General features: G+C 39.7%; 3 protein-coding genes across 5 annotated transcripts; 1 reads left to right on the forward strand and 2 right to left on the reverse strand.

The window, feature by feature from the left end:
- Positions 1-371: 371 nt before the first annotated feature.
- On the reverse strand, positions 372-5092 carry LOC306785154 (neuromedin-K receptor-like; the record flags this gene model as incomplete). The annotated part of the gene is made up of 5 exons (XM_079279386.1): positions 372-722; positions 826-1022; positions 3538-3688; positions 3807-3995; positions 4725-5092. The coding sequence occupies 5 exons, from the start codon at positions 5090-5092 to the stop codon at positions 500-502; spliced, it is 1128 nt and encodes a 375-aa protein (XP_079135512.1). The 3' UTR covers positions 372-499.
- A 4566-nt stretch (positions 5093-9658) lies between these two features.
- LOC306784206 (N-acyl-aromatic-L-amino acid amidohydrolase (carboxylate-forming) B-like) lies at positions 9659-13533 on the forward strand. The gene is made up of 8 exons (XM_079278075.1): positions 9659-9699; positions 9854-9909; positions 10998-11224; positions 11377-11569; positions 12071-12164; positions 12264-12371; positions 12666-12778; positions 13164-13533. The coding sequence occupies exons 3-8, from the start codon at positions 10998-11000 to the stop codon at positions 13356-13358; spliced, it is 930 nt and encodes a 309-aa protein (XP_079134201.1). The 5' UTR covers positions 9659-9699; positions 9854-9909; the 3' UTR covers positions 13359-13533.
- A 111-nt stretch (positions 13534-13644) lies between these two features.
- Positions 13645-18487, reverse strand: cldnd1b (claudin domain containing 1b). Of its 3 annotated transcripts, none has more exons than XM_079278076.1 (5): positions 18375-18487; positions 17517-18023; positions 17008-17115; positions 16384-16521; positions 13645-15094 (listed from the first exon to the last, which is right to left on the reverse strand). In XM_079278076.1, exons 2-5 carry the CDS (start codon positions 17800-17802, stop codon positions 14874-14876), a joined length of 753 nt encoding a protein of 250 aa, XP_079134202.1. In that variant the 5' UTR covers positions 17803-18023; positions 18375-18487; the 3' UTR covers positions 13645-14873. The 3 variants fall into 3 exon arrangements, with proteins under 3 accessions (XP_079134202.1, XP_079134204.1, XP_079134203.1); XM_079278078.1 differs by having other exon boundaries at positions 17517-17822; positions 18375-18451; XM_079278077.1 differs by lacking the exon at positions 18375-18487 and having other exon boundaries at positions 17517-18364.
- Positions 18488-18700: the final 213 nt, after the last annotated feature.

Raw genomic sequence — 18700 nt, forward strand, 5'->3', positions numbered from 1 at the left:
CTGGAAGAGCAGCAGTAGCACTGATGCTGCAGTTATAGTTGACGAAATTCACTGAGTACTGGTCTGATGGTATTAAATATATGTATATTGAGTACAATATACACAAAATACATGAGTACACAAAATATCAACATAGATGAAAGTATATGATGATGATGACAACGTATCTGAGATAACAATATCCTTGGAAAGTTATACTCAAACAGAAAATACATGTGTAACCTTAATTACCTCCATGAGCTGACTGCGTATCACAGCCACTGCTGTAGCTGTTGATAAACGGGCCAAATCATCAGGGAGGCACGACTCACAGTTTGAAAACCTCTGGTGTAGTTTGAAAAAAAATCAACAATACATCCAGATTTCTAAACGTTCACCACAACTATCAGAGTTAATTAACATTATCAGACCTATAAGTAAACAAATGAATCCGAATTTCTGAGCTCAAATGAATGTGTCAAATACAGCAAGTTAGCTGGATTGTGTCCAGTGGAGACAACTAACTGTCTTTATTATGGGTCTCAGAGTTGGGTCTTAACCTGTGTCCATGGGAACAAGTGCTCTTGTCTTTGCTGAGGATGCTGGTGTCGACCCGAGATAGGGTGCACATGCTGCTCTGGCGACCGGGTCGAAGTCTTGTGTTTCGGAGCTCCAGCTCGTCGTAGCTTGATACCTGGACAAAGGGACACCAGCGGAAAGCCCGCTTGAAGCCTGCCCGGAACCTGCAGCAAAATCAACCCGACATGTAGTAGTCATGCTGCTGTGTACAAATACAGTATTTATATGTGTGTTTTTGGTTTGTGGGGGAGACTTCTGAATACTCACCTGCTATTAAGGCAGCAGTAGATGATAGGGTTGTACATGGTGGAGCTCATTGCCAGCCACAGCACTGACAGGTAGACCTGCTGGATGTACTTCCATTTGCTCAGACGCTTGTTCAGACCCGTCACAATGAAGTAGACGTGATAAGGCAGCCAGCAGAGGGCAAAAGTCACTACTACGATGATCATCATCTTCACCACCTGAGAGACAAAGGAGATAAATGATTACATTATCAACAGGACACCGTCATAGTGCAACATCGTAGCCAAAAGGGGGTGGAATTAAAATAAAGAATATATTAGGATCTTGTAATGGGAAAACATATATTGAACTCTGTGTGTCCGTGTTGTGAACCCAAAACTTACGTGTGGTTAAAACTATGCAGGAATGAGGAACTTGTAGTTGAAAGTCTCATCTTACCCAATAACTGTAACTGACTCCCAGTTGAACGCATCTGGCAGAAACTAGATAATGAGCAGATCAAGACAGCCTGTGTCAAAATACCTCTACTCCCCTATGTGTGATTTATGGAGTGGACCGCTGTATGTATAAAATGATGTGGTGTCTGATACTTAGTCGAAGCTTTGCTGAGCTGTGGTATTCTCTTCCCTCTTGCAAGAGAATAAACGGACAAAGACAAACTTGAATCTTGTTAAGACTTCATTATTGATTTGTGAACAAAAAATCTCTTCTCCCAATTTACCTGGTTTAGGGTGGATGTAATCTGAACTAAATGAGAACATTTAAGGGGTGTAAAACCAAAACAATGAGCTAAACGCCTCCATAGAGGTGGGAGGACCTGCATAGTAGGGTGATAATTCTCTGTGAGTTTGTCACTATGGGATACCTTTCACAATACTCTTTTGATAAATTGTCAACACAAACATTTTTGATTAGAGCAGTTTAAAATATATATTTTTTTAATTGCAAACTATCTGAAAACTTCTTCAACTAGAGCAACGTCAAAGGAAGCCAAAATCGAAATGTCATTTTACTCTGGTTTTGAATATTTGAAGACATGGCAGCCATTTCTATGCACATTGTCTCTGAAATATCAATTATTTTTGTTTGTTTTCCTTCATTCTGCTCACAATAAAGTTTCCATTCAATGCGTCCAGAGAGGGCAAGGTCAGCGATGACGCATCAGACCCAGCAGGTTCCAGGTAGGACAGATGAAAGAGCAGCACAGAACTCATCAGTGTGTTGCAGCCCAATGCAGAGTGGTGGGGGGTTAAAAGGAGCAGGAGGCTATTATCAGCAGAGGCACATCTGCAGGATGGAGACGAGAGCGACTTCTTCTTATCTCCAGCCCAAATGGCATCTTGTCAGAGTGGGCCTTTATATCAAGCCTGACATTGTCTTGTAACCTTTGTTTCCTGGCGTTAATAAATCTCTTTTATCTCTCGTGGCTCAATTTTGCCAGCAATATGACCCTCTGATGGGTTTTTTTCTATAAAGCCCTTGAAAAGATTGTAAATGGCAAACCTGCACCTGTCGCTGTCTCTATTTCTGTACACTGAATGTGTGTATGTTTGTGGTGCCAAATAATATTATGAATGTAAGTCTAGCGGGGAATCTATTCTCAAGTTACTGTGAGTTTTGTTTTGTAGTTACATTGTTGCTCGCTTCATTATGTTCATTTTACACTCTAATAAGGATGAAATTGATGAGTGTAAATTTGCAAAAATGTATTTTTTTAAATGAATCCTTCTGAAGCCTAACCCTTTCAGCTATCTCTTTTAATAATCCAGAGTGTTGATGTGCAATATTTGTGAGGTGTATCAATAAATTGTTGTACTCTTGAGCGTTAATCCGGAGGCTGATTTGATAGATGCTTGTCATGACAGCTGTGATGACCTTAATCCCTGTTTAACCCAACCCTCACAGTAACTGCTGCCTCTGAACGTTTGTCTCTTCTCCTAAGCTGCCGTTGCATTTGCAAAAAGTTAAGTTATGTTCGCAAAGGTCTATTTCTAACACAGTATACGTATATAGAGTGTACTTGTTCTAAGTTCAGAGTTGAGATTTGTCTTGTCTTTCTTTTCTGCAGAAATTGTGAAAACTTTTTACCTGCGACCAGCTGCTCTTCAGATCGCTTTGTTGGTCGGGCCACAACTATTTCCCCACCCTTTGGCAGTCACAGTTTTCGCACTAGGAGGCTGAACTTTGACATAGTGGTCAAGTGTGTGGGTGTGAAGGTGTGTGTCTGTAATTATGCCAATTTGCAATAAGGGCATGTAGCAGTGAGAGTGGCCTAAAGTGCGTGTGTATTTGTGTGTGTGAATGCATGCCCCCGTGGCTGCAGCTATTTGCACTTGTTCTGAGTAAGATTTTGTGACATTTAGCATACTGATGTTTTTCTGTAATATTTTTGCTTATTTCTTCTTTACAAATAAAGGCTGAACCTTTGCTAATGCTTTCCAATAATGTCCTTCATCTCCCTACATGTTTTATCACACAGCAGCAAATCAGCTAAGGCTGTCCTCATAGTAACTACCAGGTGTGTTGAAATGTTTCATCATATCTGCCAGTTATATGTCATTTTGTTGGCCTTTCATAAACAATTTGAAGAACAATCTTAACTTCTACATTTGAGGAAAAAACCTTATGTACATGTAATCTGCTTACAGATAAGCTTGTTTGCTTCCCCTCCAAAGACACGCAAACTAAATCAACAGAAAATGTGTAAATGAATGAAATGAATGTGGCATTTACCTTGCGTTTGGCCCTGAGCTGTCCGTGATAGTTATCAGATGAGTCTCCTGGGATCTTCCCTCCCCACAGAGTCAGCCCCACGATGGTGTAAGTGATGCCCATCACCGCTAAGGGCAGCACGTAGACCAGAACTGTGACTATGATATGATACCTGCAAAAGTGGAAAAACACATCACCAGTAAACATGATGCACAAATACAGCCAAGTTTTGACATGGTAATGACAATAAAGCTTGACGTAAGATCGAAAGGGATTGTCAGTGTTCTGACATGAAGGGGTCGTCGGTCATGCGGGGCCAGGCCACGTAGCAGAGGGTCCTGCGGGGCAGAGTTCGGGTGGTGGAGAAGTAGCAGAGAGGGAAGGCCAGAACCACGGCCAGACTCCAGATACAGACGATAACCCCTGTGGTGGCCTTCGCCGACAGACGAGGCTTCAGAGGATGGATGATGGCCATGTACCTATAGGTCAGAGGTCACAACATAGGCCCGAGCTATTACTGTTTTGGTAAATTCAAACATAACACAAAACATAACAGTTCCAGTATGTTGCACTGAATGCAAAAATGACCACATCTGGCATTTTGCAGAACAGGTTACTGTGACTCACTCACTATATTGCTCAGATGACTATCTGTCAAAAGAAAAGTTCAAAGCTGTTCAATAATATGGATCAAAGAGTCAAGAAAATGTCACAGCACCTTTTGAAATCAATTAAGATGTTAGTCATGATGCCTCGATTGGCCATCACTGTTTTTTAGGGTAGGGGTCAAGACTTAGTTGATTTTCAAGTTTTTCTTTATTTTATGCGTAAAGGTAACCATCTTTCTTTCTTAACACGCCTGTACCATTTAGCCTACTAAAGTATGTCTTACTAACGTTCTCTTCAAAGGCTCTCAAAGTGCAGAGGCGTTTAAAGTCCTTCATCTCTACATGTTTCATTGAGAGCACAGCAACAATTGAAAAATGGCTCGAATTTAGTAAAAGTAAACTGACCCACATTTTTGCATTCATTTATACCAAATCACTGTAAAATGTAAACTCATGTTGTAAAAAAAATCTGGAGGCAGGCAGACACGTTTATGGAAACAAAAACAAGATATAAATGATTAATATGTCAACGTGAAATAAATATATCACTACATCAAATAACACTTTTGCACTTTCAATATGATCTTATCTTCATCATACCTGTCGATGGATATCGCGGTCATGGAGTAGATGCTGGCGAACACCGCAGTGACCGGGAAGAAGTTGTGAAACCTGCAGTACACCTCTCCGAAGTACCACTCTCCGTGAGCCGCGTAGATGAAGTTGATGAGCGTGTTGAACGCAGCCATCGAAACATCGGAGAAAGCCAAGTTCAGTAGGAAATAGTTGGTGACCGTTCTCATAGGCTTGTGCGCCAGGATTATCCATATCACAATCAAGTTTCCGAAAACTGCCACTGCCAGCACCGTGCTGTAAGCCACCGACCACAGCGCGATGCGCCACGCCGGCTGCACGAACTGGTTGGTCAGGTTTCTGGTTGTGTTGGATTGATCCCGTTCAGAGGCCATTCCTCAACTGTCCTCAGTCTGATCTGATTCAGTCGGATGCTGTCAGGCGATATGAATTACTTTGGCGACTCTGATGCGCAACATACGAGCAAGATGTGACCAGAGTGACAGAGAGAGTGGGGTCCTGATGCAGCTGCATTACGCACAGCTCCATGGAGGATACAAATATATATAAATTCAGTTTACCAGGTTTTCTCTCTCTCTTTTTTTGCCTGGCACAATCCCTAATCTCATAAATCTATCAATGGCTGCCAGACTGATATTAGCAGGACATGGCGGTTATTTCAAAGCAACATTAATACTTAATTAATTCGTGGTAGGAGAGATAATGGATTCATTATTTCCGTTTCAGCAGTTTTTGCTCTCAAATTTGCAGTGGTGGTCGACTACAGATCATTCAGTAAAAGTACTATTACCACACCTTAAGTCTCTGCTAACGTCCTGCATCGAAAATGTTACTGAAGTTTAATCAGGAAAATGTATTTACTTAAAAGTGTGACAGTATACGTGCCTATAATTATATATTTAGAGTACTCATGCATTAATGTAAAAGATAGATTTTACTTTATTTTTATTTTTTGTATCTGACTGAAATTAATGAATATTTTTAATGTAGATTAATCTGCTGATTATTTTCTTGATTCACCAATTTCTTGATTGAATGATTATGAAAAAAAGCGAGAAATGTCGTCATTATTATCTGCAGAGCCCAAAGTGAAACCTTCACAATGTTTAATAATTAAAGTGAAGTAAAAAGCACAATATTTCCTTCTATGTAGTTAGTAAAAGTATATTGACATGGGAAGAACATTCTCAAGTAAAGTACAAGTACCTAACATTTTACTTAAATACAGTACTTCAGTAATGTAGTTCCACCACTGCAAATTACGTTACCAATTTTATCCAAACAAGTTACAATAAGTGCATTCAACCTCCTCCTTGAACCTAATGCTGACCAAATCTGATCAACGGGTGCATTGTGTTCATTTCTTCCAGCCCATTAGCTGTTTCTCTTCAAATCATGACTTTGACTAATTGTAACTGTCCAAACCATTTAATTCCAATGGGTGATGCAGCATTAGAGCTGTCTGAAGCCTTGGATGACTCTGAGAGTGATCCAGTTAATCCTTCACAGCTGTGCCATCAAAATGACACCTCTGAATTGTATGTAAGTTGGTCTGAACAGATCAACCGTAAAGGCCATTACTGTAAGTGTTGAACATATGGAAAAGGCTTTTGATGATACGACTCCCTTTGTCATGGTTATGTAAGAAAACCTAATTTAAAGACATCTCTTCATTTTTCACCTCCAACAATAGATTGCTCCGGTCTGTCTTGTCGATTCATTTTCAATTATGTTTGACTGCAAATCAAATTCGAAAAAGGACCAAAGTTAAGATGTATTTGTCGAAATATAGTCACATCGTTAAGAATAGACTAAATCATCAAAGACAATTCATCATTTCAAACACTTTACTCAAACAATACAACAAATAAAATTCATTTGAAACAGATTTTTTTTTTAATTACGTTTGAATGTCTAAAAGTGCATGCTCTGAAAACACACAGAAAACACAAATCTTTTTTTCCTGCTGGGTACAACTGACAATTAGCTCAAAGTGCACCTGCTGCGCTTGTTTTTGCTGCATTGTATAATGTGTAAAAAGTTTTCTTATGACATGGAAGTACTGATGGATTCTGAGGTCATAGGTCAGGGTCTTCAGAGCACACAAACACATGAACTGTGCACGCTGGGAAAAGACCACAAGAAGGTCAGAAAGTCTGTTTCCTCTCAGCAAGACCTCATTACCCAGAGGCCACCTCTTTTGGGCCACTCCCTGTCTCAAATGCCAGTGTTCAAGCCTCTTCCAAACACACCCTGTTCCCCCATATTAAAAAAGGTCACAAGTTATTAGGTAACGGATGACAATATCATTAGCTGCATCAAAAATTCTTCTTCCTGTATTTCATCTGAATAATTCAGGCATCAGTTAATCACATGGGAGGTGGTGTCTGATCTGTGTGTAACCGGATGACGTTTAATCTGTGTAAAGCAAACAGTGAAATTGACTGACAAGAGGAGTTTAATACAGTCAATACAATCCTGTGGAGAGAAGTAAACTTGTAAAGATGTTTTTGCATCAATTTATGTCCTCAATACCATCACCAGCTGTGTATGAATGTGGATGACTTTCAATCTGTCCTGTCGATGCTTCTGTAGCAACACACACATACACCGACAATAGGTAGTTGTCAAGGTCAGCTATGTAAGATATTTGAAACTTTTTTCTCTCTCTGTCAGATGCCACACAAACTGGCATGCAACCACTTATGGCAAGCTGCTATGTAAGGTTGAAGGGAAATCCCCAAATATCCAACTCAGACAGCTGGCAGCAGTGGTGGAAGAAGTACTCGGATCCTTTCACTTAAGAGTACCAGTACAATAATTATTTAAAAAAATAAATGCGGATGACTGCATAAAAACTGGAACAGCTAACAAATGATTGAGGTTCTGAAACGTGACAAAGTGCCTCGACTATGCACTGCTTTTTTGTGAGTGACCACAACCTTAAAAGTTTGGGAATTACTGGTTTAATTTGCAATGAACTGACTTTTCTAAGCTCATGATGTGGTTAGCATGTAATATAGTAATCTGAAGAGTAACTTGTAACTATAGATGTCAGATACATTTTGTGTAGTATAAAGTATTGTAATTGTGGAAGGATTTTAGATTTCGTCTTAGTCAAAATTTTAGTTTTAGTCACATTTAGTTATTTTTATCTTCCATAGTTTTAGTCTCGTCTAGTTTTATTCGTCGCCAAAAATCATTTTTGTCAAATTTTAGTGCTTTTAATTAAAATGTCTCCTCTCTTAATTTGTATTGCTGTATGTTAATTTAATCTTAGTCCTGTGTCAAATGTCCTCTTTATTCAGAATTTCAGTCAATCTGGTCTAGCCAAAATAATAATTTTGTACTCATACTTGAGAGTAAATTGACTGAGTTAATTTCCACTACTGAAGGGCAGTAATCGTAATTCCTCCACTGGGGAAATTTGTACATTTATCCATGGACTTCAGAGCTTTTCTGTCATCTTCTGGCAGCAAACATGACGGCAAAATGTGAGTGCATGCTTGTGTGTGTAAAGAGACTGTCACAAACACATGATTTGTGGCTCCTCCAATATAAAATACTTTCAAAATGTTTCCTCTGTTTTGTATTAAATTGTCATTGTAAAAGCTTGGCTTTGTTATAAATCATGAGGATCAATTGGTCAGATATCAACAGGTTAAAGGTTAAAGGAGCTGAATAAAGACATCTCAAAATCATTGAAATCATTGTTATTTGCCAATTTAGTTTTCATGACTTTCATGCAGTTAAAGCTTTTACCTGAAATTAATATAATTGATGTAAAATTAAATGCACTGGAGTTAGCACACAGTGAGAGAGAGAGTTAGAGAGAGAGAGAGAGAGAGAGAGAGAGAGCGAGAGAGAGAGAGAGAGTGAACAAGTGAGAGAAAGCAGCTTATGACCAAGTGACTGATCCGACAGGATTACATGTCTAAATGGGGTTTAGGACTTCCCTTTAGAGAGAGTGAGAGAAATGAAAAAGACCGACAGGGTTATATGGAGAGGAAAGATTTGAAAGATGTGAGGTAATCAATATTTTTTGTAGATACATTTGTACATTTAGTAGATTAGTAATTCCCAATTCAATACCCTTCCAATGGGTCACAAGATGCATCTGAGGGTTAAAAGGATGACAGGATGATTAATGTGACAAGAAAGAAGAAAAACTTACGATCTACACCAGTTGTAGCCCATCTGTCCTAAGCTACATCACTTATACGAGTATAACATTCCTGTGAAAATGAAACTTTAGGTACAGTGCTACAAACACATCTACTGCAGCACGTTTTAGATCTTTGATCAGGTTCAAGGTTAGCAGCTCACAGAAGCAATGAATCGACTCCTGCCTCAAAGCTCCATTAATAGACTACATGATTGTTATTATTATTAATCGTTCATTTTAAGGTGGTGAAATAAACTTGACTGCTCACATTAGCTCGAACAAAAAGTAAACCAACAAAATGCAGTTTAACCTCTAACCAGAAGTGCAAAAAGCAGTAAAGTTGAGAGTAAAGTACAGAGTATATACAGGATAAAATATGGAATAGTGTGGAATAAACAGAAAGGGGTATGAATACACCAGATATCTACAGTGTGAGGAGTATTAACAGTGTGTATGCTAACATACAGTACATACAGAACAGACAGTATTGACAGTAATTACAAGTAATACTAATATTAGACTAATATATACAGAATAAACAGCTGGAGGTATGATATGACTATATGGAGGCTCCTGCATCAGTGAAGCTTAATAAAGAATGCAGAGTAGTTGTTGTTGTTGCACCTCAAAGTTACACCCAGTCCACAGAACACTCAGAGAAGAACTGGCTGGTTAAGTCAATAACAGAGAGCAAGTTCCTGTTGTGTCACAATATATCACACTGCTTGAAATTTGAGCTGAAGGACATAAAGAGGTGGGCCGTAGTCGACGAAATACAAGGAAGGAGGAGGGCCGACTTTGAAACTATCTGTATAGGTATGTGGTTTGTGCTCTACTTTGCATTCGTTTGAGTCTGTGCATGTGAACGGTTAATGGCTGTGACTGGAAAGTAGCTTGCAGAGTGCCTGTATTGCTTTGCTGGCAGGTTATGAAATACTGCATTACTATCCTGATACGACTTCCCTCTAAGTTCAAAGGTTGCTGAAGTGCAGTGAGTGCCGACCAGGGCTGGATTTTGAAAGAAGGGTAAGACGTGTAAGCGCGAACGTTGTTTCTTGCATGTATTCATACCCTTTTTGATGATTCATGCTTTCATTCTTTGCTGATGATGTCACTTGAACGTTGTAGAACAGCACTTTGCTCCCGCGCAAATAGGCTGCAGATAGTTAGCTGGGTGTGAAAAAGACTGTACTTTGATGATCTCTGCTTGTGTATTTTCATTACCGCGCCCACTAATATGTTTCTTCTCCCCAGCTGTGCCCATTTTGCATGACTTTTTAATGAGGATATACGAAGGCGATTCTCTTTTTGAATTTCTGTTTTACTGCTGATATTGTATTGAGTGTTGTCTAATACACACATGGATGAGAATTTTGCATAGAAAGTAATGCATCGTCAGCACTAAGTTGATCACAAAGGCAATGTGACACATCCCATGTTAAATTGTTGGTAACTGTATGTATAAATATAAATGATTAACAACATAGTATCATGCAGTTGTAATCAGACATAAGGACACCTAAAGTGTTTAGAAAAGTACCGTCTTTGTAAACAATTATGACTTCTCCTGTGAAGACATGTTTTATATTCTTACAATGTCAGTCATGATCTGCCTCCCCTTATGGGTTCTAACAGGAGGAGTCACAGTTGTTAACGTCTACATTGAACAAACACTTATCTGCTGACATCTACATTTAACTGAAGTAACCTATGCGTAAGTGTATGTATGTATGAAATGTTTATATACAGCCTTTAAATGTTAAATAGGAGTGTTCAAATGTTAAAAGTATCAGCATTCATTATTTTTTCTGCCGATGTTGTAAAATGCAGAGCCAACTGTTTAATTCTTATCAGATTCCGACAGGGGAGTGCACTGGCAAGTACACAACAACATCCCGACATTTTGTGGAAAAAACAATGTATGTGCTAAATGTTAAATAATTAACATACCATATCGGTAACACATTACTCTCGTCTGTGTGGTTCATGAATAACATGACTCCATGAATGTGTACCTGCACTTTGAAACTTGTTGCTGAGAGGTCAGTCAAGGTTAGAATAAAGTAAGACGGGACAACACTTTTCTAACATCCTTAATTCTTTCCTGTCGACAGATGGAGCGCGTCTCTTTCCCGCCACTGTCCCGCGTTGCCATTTGTGGTGGCACCCATGGAAATGAGATGTCAGGGGTGTACATAGTGAGAGAGATGCAGAAACCGAAGGTAGATCAGAAGGGATCGGTTTCTATAACTACCGTCCTATCAAATCCGCGGGCAGTGGATGCTTGCATAAGATACATGGAAACGGATCTAAATCGCTGCTTCACAGATGCCTTGCTGAGGTAAGTTGAAAAAGAAAAGTTGTACTAAAACTTCAACGTGGATGGTTTAAAAGAGAATCTGTACATTTGGAAACTGCCTTAAAATGAAACTGTAAAGTGCTAGAAAGCAGTATGCATGTATGAGGAAACTCATTATATCGTCTGGCTTCCAGTGGCCCCACAACAGACTCTACACCCTACGAGTTGAGGAGAGCCCGTGAGCTGAACGCTCAGCTTGGGCCCAGAGGAAGCCGAGAGGCTGTGGATCTGCTCTGCGACTTCCATAACACCACTGCCAACATGGGCATGTGTCTCATCTTTTACTCCTTTGACTGGATCAGCCTGCATATTTACAAATACATACAGGTAAGAGCTTCATCCAGACAAATATTCTCAGGGATGAAATTTGAGTTCATGACATGCAGCTTCCTGACTTTGACTGTAAGAATTTCAAACAGTTCATACAACAAATGTAGAGCACGGAGTATTAAATCTGCCGGTATAATAATGTTTAACTTAATGAACTTTAATTTGACTGCAAATACATAATGAATATCCTAGTTATCAACAAGAAAGTGTCCAAGAAATGTCGATCTTTATATTCAAGACAAAATGAGTCACAGTCAGGGTATTTTTACAGTAACTTTGGCGACTCAAAGAAAGAAATAAAGGCTCAGATAGGACAACAGGAATGTCTGTAACTATTCTAAGGACAAATATCACATTGTTTTATATGAGAATGCAAGAATAATGATTGAAATTTCATTGTGTCAATACTCAATATTTCAGACTTTAAACAATGTGGTGTGGATATGTGTGGCACTGAAGCATGCAGTGCTGTAAATAATCCACCTGTTTGGTTTTCAGAGCAAGATGACCTCTGCGCCTGTGAGAGCAATCCTCGTTGATACACCCGCTTCTGAGGACTTTTCCCTGATGTCAGTGGGCAAACACGGCATCGGTAAGTGTGTACTAAATGTGTACTAGTTTGCCTGCATCTGAATAATTGAATATTAAATTAAAGGGTAAGATGCTGGAATTGTTCTCTTGTTCTGTGCAGCGATAGAAGTCGGGCCGCAACCCCACGGCGTGCTCAGAGCTGATATCTTTAACATGGCGAAAGAGGCAATGGATCTCTCAATAGAATGGCTTCAGAAATTTAATTCTGGTAAGAAACAACTTCCGGTGTTTAAAGGGTCAGACTGCCAAAACATGAAACAGCCTCCCATGTGCCATGTCGATAGTTTTGGTTTGAAATGTCTGTCTTGCCACCAATACAAGGGACGGCGCAGCACAAATCCTAGGAGGCAGATATCTCTAAACCTGGCCAAACGACAACTAAATACCACTAAGAGATAGAATGATTTTATAATGTGACTGAAGCTTTTAAATGACCCCAGTACTTCTGTGATCTTATTTGAGTACACCAGCATGGCTACTTATTACTGTCCTTTGCCAACAGGAAGTGCTTTTGAAGGCGGCGAAGTGGAAGGATACACAGTGGTGAGGAGTGTAGACTACCCAAGGGATCCTACAACCAATGACATTACTGCTGCCATTCACCCCCAGCTGCAGGTAGAGGACAAGGATATCCGGGGAAAATGCATGCACACACAAGCCTTCACTTGTAGCGACTATAATATTTTGTATAATGTATCATATGACAATGTGAAAGGGGTCACTACAGAATCTGCAGCTTTACAGAGAGTTTTAGCTCGTTTCATTTTGGTAGAGACAAAAAACAGAGCTAAAATAGAACGACTATTGCACTGAGATTCACCAGGTGAACAAGAACTCATTATCAATGCTAATTTCTCTCCATACCGGCTGGATGTGTAATTAATCAACTGTTGGCGGACAGGTTTGCGCTCCTTGTCAAGCTAAAAAGGTGATAGTGCATTCAAAAGCAGCCCTGATGCATAATGATTAACCTTTGTGAGCACGTTCTGTCTTTCTCCAGGATAACGACTTCAAGCTTCTCCATAAAGGCGACCCTGTGTTCCAGTCCTTTTCTGGGGAGACGGTGAAGCACGAGGGAGAAGACCTCTACCCTCTCTTTGTCAATGAATGTGCCTACTATGAGAAGAAGGTTGCTTTCCAGTTAACCAAAAAGATCACTGTGACCTTGCCATCTATAAGTGTGAAGGCGGACTGAGAGTATAGACATAGATATGTTGTATGTACTTTAAATTATAATCACAGAACAAATTAAAGTGTACACTACATGTATGGGAGGCTGATGGGAACGTCATTCGTTTTGCAGGCATTTAGTCATAAAGCAAAGCATTGCTATCTCAAGAGCCAGGTCGCTAGCATGGCTAGCAATAGCAATAGCATGAGCATAGCAAAGCATCTCTGTAACTTTTATATACTTACACTGTTAGGATTGATATTTTACAAATTTGATGACACCGGATCACACAAAAACAAGAAGTCCTAAGTCAGCAAATGTCAAATTTATCAATACAGAAACAGGTGCAGTGTGCTTCAGAATACATAAAAAAACATTTACAAAAGCCATGTCGTGTACACATCAGACAAATAACAAAACATTGTGACACTAAAACATCACAATTTTTTTCTGGTGTTAAGAAATCTTCTATTTTGGACACACAATAAAGTAACAAATTCATTTACTTTCCACACAAATGCTAAGTGTAAAGATAGATTTGCAAAGTCAATTATTATTCAAGTTACCGGTCTCTTTGACTCTGACATTTAGAAAGCTTTAATTCATGCAAAACTGATATTTGGCTGTCGAAACCAGTCTGTTAAGTGACTGATGAAACTGAGCCCTAAAAAGGATGCGAGAACTGACTGCAACCACGATTAGAAAAACATCTTAAGTATCTTAACAAATGTAAAGTGGCAGTAGTATAATCTGTGGCTGAAACATTAGAATCTAAATGTTACAAAGAGGTCACATGTTTGCTCGAGTTACATCAAATCAGCTTCAAAACAAGTGTTAATAAATATTAGACCTATAAAGACGGTGACAATGGGAGATGAGTGGTTACATTTTTTGAGTGACATTTAGTCAACACGTACCACAGACTGAAACCAACAACAACCACAGAAATGTCAGTTTAAAAGGCATGCACAGGAAAGGCTTGATATTTAAGATGATGCAAAAATAAAACCACACAACAAACATAAAAATATAGGCTTGCGTAATATTTGTCATGCACTAACAGAGAAAGCTACCCTGATAAAAGCAGGTCTGAAATCTGTTTGCAAGTTTTATAATCTATAACTGATTTAAGGGCAATGTGGTGAGCAGCTTTAGAAGCAATGGCAACTGAAAAGAAGGCATTTAAGTACAGCACACCAACACAGTCAACACCAGAAATAACAAATGATCCACAACATCTGGGTGTTAAAATAAGTTAAGAGCATGCTCTGGGTAAGATTCAGGTTACAAATGCTAGAAAACAAAGGTGAAATAACACAACTCAAAGCTATGAAACCCCTAAATATGAGCACTTATGATGATTAGCTGCAAACTGGTTGAGTGTATTTCTGCCTAGATCTGGGATATCACGTCATTCTTTTTTAGAGATTGTTGCAGAAGAAGTGAGAAGTTACAACCAGTACAGTGCTTTCTTAACCAGAAACCTTTTTCCTGAGACCAGTAGGCGGTTTTAAGGTGAGTTGTTGTAGTAGTTTCTCTTTAGGCTACCCTGTAAGCAGTCATGCGGGTGTAGTTTTGGCGGTGACTCCTGGCCGCCCATAGGAACAAAGCAGCTGCCATCATCTGCAGAGGGAAGGAGATGAGAGCGAGGTAGAGGGACCAGCCCAGAGAGCCCTCCACCCCTTCTGGTGGGGACGAATACTGCCGGAGCAAATCCACCCCAGCCAGGAAACAGCAGACGGTGCCCAGAGTGCACAGACCTGATGAATAGAGGACAGACGTAATAGATGAAAAGTACATTTGAAGCACTGCATTGCATTTGTGGAGGTGTGATGGCAGCAGGATGAGAGAAACAAGAGTGAAATTATAAGTTGTGTCATCTGAAACTAAACAACAACAATCACAGATTTTGGCTGAAGCCAATGTAAATCTATATCGCGGCAGCTGGATCTGGGCTCAAAAGAAACTCAACTTGTATTCAACTCAGTGAGAAAATCACAACGATCAAAACACTAACTTATTTTGTATTTACCACAATCAGGATTTTCTTCATATAGCTCATTCTTGCAGAGGCACACATTAATAAATCAAGACCAACCCTGCTAACATCAGAAGAAATGATTACACTTTTATTAAATCTAACATTATTCTTCAAGAGAAATTGCATACATGACACAGCAAGGTTTGGGTATTTACCCAGCGAGGCAGTTGTTTAGACTATCATCTATTAACTGAATGTATAACAACACAGGAGTCAGGATCTGTGTGATTAAGCTCACCAGGTAACATTATACGTTTGCTTCAGAGTAATGACTGAAAGCAAAAGAAAACCTTCTGAGGGTTATACATCTGGGAAAGTGAAAGCAAACGGTTCAAATGGTCTCAATCAGAAGCAGATGTATGAGGAGGAACTCACCTGACAAGAGGAAGGCCTTAAGCAGCGCCGCCAGGCTGATGCTTGTTTTAACTTTGAGAATCACCAGCTGGACGCGTGTTAGGCACAAAAAGGCGCTGCCGGCTCACGACATGCATACAAATACCCGCAACAAACGCTCACACAACATCACCCTCATGGCCAGTGAGTCAGAATACTCCATTCAAAATGTTTTTACACATTTGCTCTCCAGATCACAACATTGCAGCAAGCGTACTTTGACTATTTTTTAGTGTATGTGTTACTGGCGTCAATCGAAAAACTATACCCAAAAGAGTCTGCATAGAGTTGAATTTAGTATTATGTGAGATGATTACCAGTTTGACATGTATTTTAATGTCAGTATTCATTTCAATTGATGTTATTTTAAAGAAGAGCACAGCAGCAGCTCTGCATTTGTCTGCTCCTCCAAAACATACTGTTGCAAATTCACCATTTAAAAAGGGATATTATACATTTCTCCTTCAACAGAGTTTCTTGTTACAATACTTGTGAGCACCACATTGAAGTACAAATGTCCCTTCAGAGCAGCACTGATCCCGTGGCATTTTTTTTCTACTTTTTTTGTCTGTGGTCCACAGCAGAAATTGGGTAATATACTAGGATTTATCTCACCTGCGAGTAGATGGAGCACTCCCACACCCAAAGTGGGGGTGAAGCTGCGGCACAGGCAGGCGCAGACCCCAACGAGCACGCCGAGAAACACCAAAGCCATAGACACCAGGGGCAAGAGGAACTGGCACCTCCACAAGTCTGAAAAATTACATTAAAAATAAACTATAAAACTAACTAAAAGAGCAAATTCAAGAACCTACAAGGAATGTTATAGACAAATTTGACTGATGCAAAAAAGCATGGGCCAACAATTAATTGCAGGACATTACAGCATGTTAGTGCCTACAATTCTCTCACCAACAACTTTTTAGAGCTGAAAGCTGAATTGTCCAGCTAAACATCACTTAAAAATAGTTTGTATTTTCTGAATTGTCTGCTGTATTGCTTTGATGTTGTATATGTTAGTGTCATGCAATTGTTACTGCTGCTAAATCTAGATTTAAAACATTACATATTTTTAATACTCCACATCTAAAATTGTCCATTGTGACCTTTCCACACCGATAAATGTCACTCACAGAAAGTTCCCCAGCTGTGGTAGCGGCTTTAAAGTTCGGTGACACTTTAAAATGAATGCAGGGTGAACAGAACACTACAGACACAGGAGGAACAGAGTAGACTCACATGTTCTCAGCAGATCTTCTTCGCTGCTATGGTTTCCAAGGTATTTGTACTTTAGACTGAACTGCTGAGGAAGAGTGAAACTCACACACTGTGTCTCCATCTTTGGATCTAAAGTCAAGATCAGAGAGTGCAAATTCAACTGAGCTGTCATCATTTACCGACACACAGGGTGTGTGATGTTGGGCAGCAGGAGGATATACAGTACACAACGATGCAATAGAAATGTGTCATTTCATTAATACTGAGGTAGTTACACAATTTACTGTCAGTGGTTGCATTGCAGGTAATGCTGCAAATCGATGAGCAGAAGTGACTTATGACAACATCAGACTCACAGGTAGGGGTATACAGATTTAACTTTTCCTTTAAAGTGTCACCCTGAGGTAGCTTTAAAACTAGACAAAACATTGTTTCTGTACGTTTTAAATCATCAAAGCATGTCTCTGCTTGGGATTAAAGCAGGGCTAAAAAAGCTGCAGAGATGTAATAGTTTGAACAGGAGGACATACTTGGCTCTTTGAACCAGTGTGACTCGCTCGGCACCCATATGCACCTCCACCACAGTCCTAGGGTGCCGTTCAGGCGGAACATGGTTTCGCGGGAAGTCTTCTCGTCAAACTCTCCATGGATGAACTCCTTGATGAGCTCGGTGACGTTGCTGTCCCCACGCTTCACTGGTGGGCAGCTGTACTGGTACCAGTGCGGAGTTCCCACAGCCACAGAGAGGTAGACCGTCGCCAGCAGGCTCAGCACCGAGCCGATGACCAGAGCTGTGGCATAGCGGTTGTCTACCATGGTCTCGATGAGGATAGTTACTGGATAGTTAACAATAAACTGCTGTATATTGCAAATGCAGATTTGGCTTTCACTGTGGGCTGGTTTAAAACATATATTTCCGCTTGGTGTTTAGGCACCACGGCATGTCTGTTAACTATTGTCAGGTATTATGACAGTGCCAAAGTATCTCAACATATGATACTATTTAATCATGACATAACCTACTAGGCGTTCACAACCTGTCGAAGAAGCAAAGATACACACATTATAATGTTAAGCTATTTAAGGTTAAGTGCTGTAATACATTCTGTTTACCTGCTGGCAACAATGTACAATAGTAAGGTGTTGTTAGCTTGTTGTGAACGTTACAGCTAACAGTTTCATACAGCTAATAATCATAACAAATGCAGCGTCCTCAACTTTGCAACTAAGTTAGCATCTTACTAGCTAACGTTAGCTAACGCTAATTATAGTTAGCCACAACTGGCTGCATACGTACGACACATTTAACCGACGACTAAGTTACGCAATGTAATAGTTTAACGTAAATGTTTAGTTTAATGTCGTCTATTTGTATTGATTTTTTGTACCTCATTTCTGGACAAAACTCTGGGAAAAAATTATTCTGCTCGTCAAAAATCTCGAGCAGGCCTCCGCCCACTTCTTCTACGTTAGCAAGTTTTTCTTCTTCTTCTTCTATGACTTTTTCTGGCGTTTGACATTTAGCGCGAGGCACTTTACCGCCACCTTGTGCTTCGGAAGCGAGACTAGAACCCAAACCATACCCAATAATTCTGAATAAATAAATAAAAATAATAATAAACCTTTGAAAGAGGACATCAAATATACCTGCAACACTTTCGTTTCGAAGATCATTATTTTATTTATGTTAAAATCCTACATTCCAGCCTCCCTT

This window comes from Melanostigma gelatinosum (genome assembly GCF_949748355.1).
Source record: "Melanostigma gelatinosum genome assembly, chromosome: 11".
NCBI lineage: Eukaryota > Metazoa > Chordata > Actinopteri > Perciformes > Zoarcidae > Melanostigma > Melanostigma gelatinosum.

Bases quoted from the DNA above. Each gene is read 5' to 3' on its own strand.
- LOC306784206 (XM_079278075.1), top strand. From the start codon at position 10,998: ATGGAGCGCGTCTCTTTCCCGCCACTGTCCCGCGTTGCCATTTGTGGT. The intron at 11,225-11,376 runs GTAAGTTGAAAA...TCTGGCTTCCAG, and splicing joins TTCACAGATGCCTTGCTGAG to TGGCCCCACAACAGACTCTA. The intron at 12,372-12,665 runs GTAAGAAACAAC...CTTTGCCAACAG, and splicing joins GCTTCAGAAATTTAATTCTG to GAAGTGCTTTTGAAGGCGGC.
- cldnd1b (XM_079278076.1), bottom strand. From the start codon at position 17,802: ATGGTAGACAACCGCTATGCCACAGCTCTGGTCATCGGCTCGGTGCTG. The intron at 17,116-17,516 runs GTATGTCCTCCT...TCTTGACTTTAG, and splicing joins ACACTGGTTCAAAGAGCCAA to ATCCAAAGATGGAGACACAG. The intron at 16,522-17,007 runs GTGAGTCTACTC...GTAATTTTTCAG, and splicing joins AGAAGATCTGCTGAGAACAT to ACTTGTGGAGGTGCCAGTTC.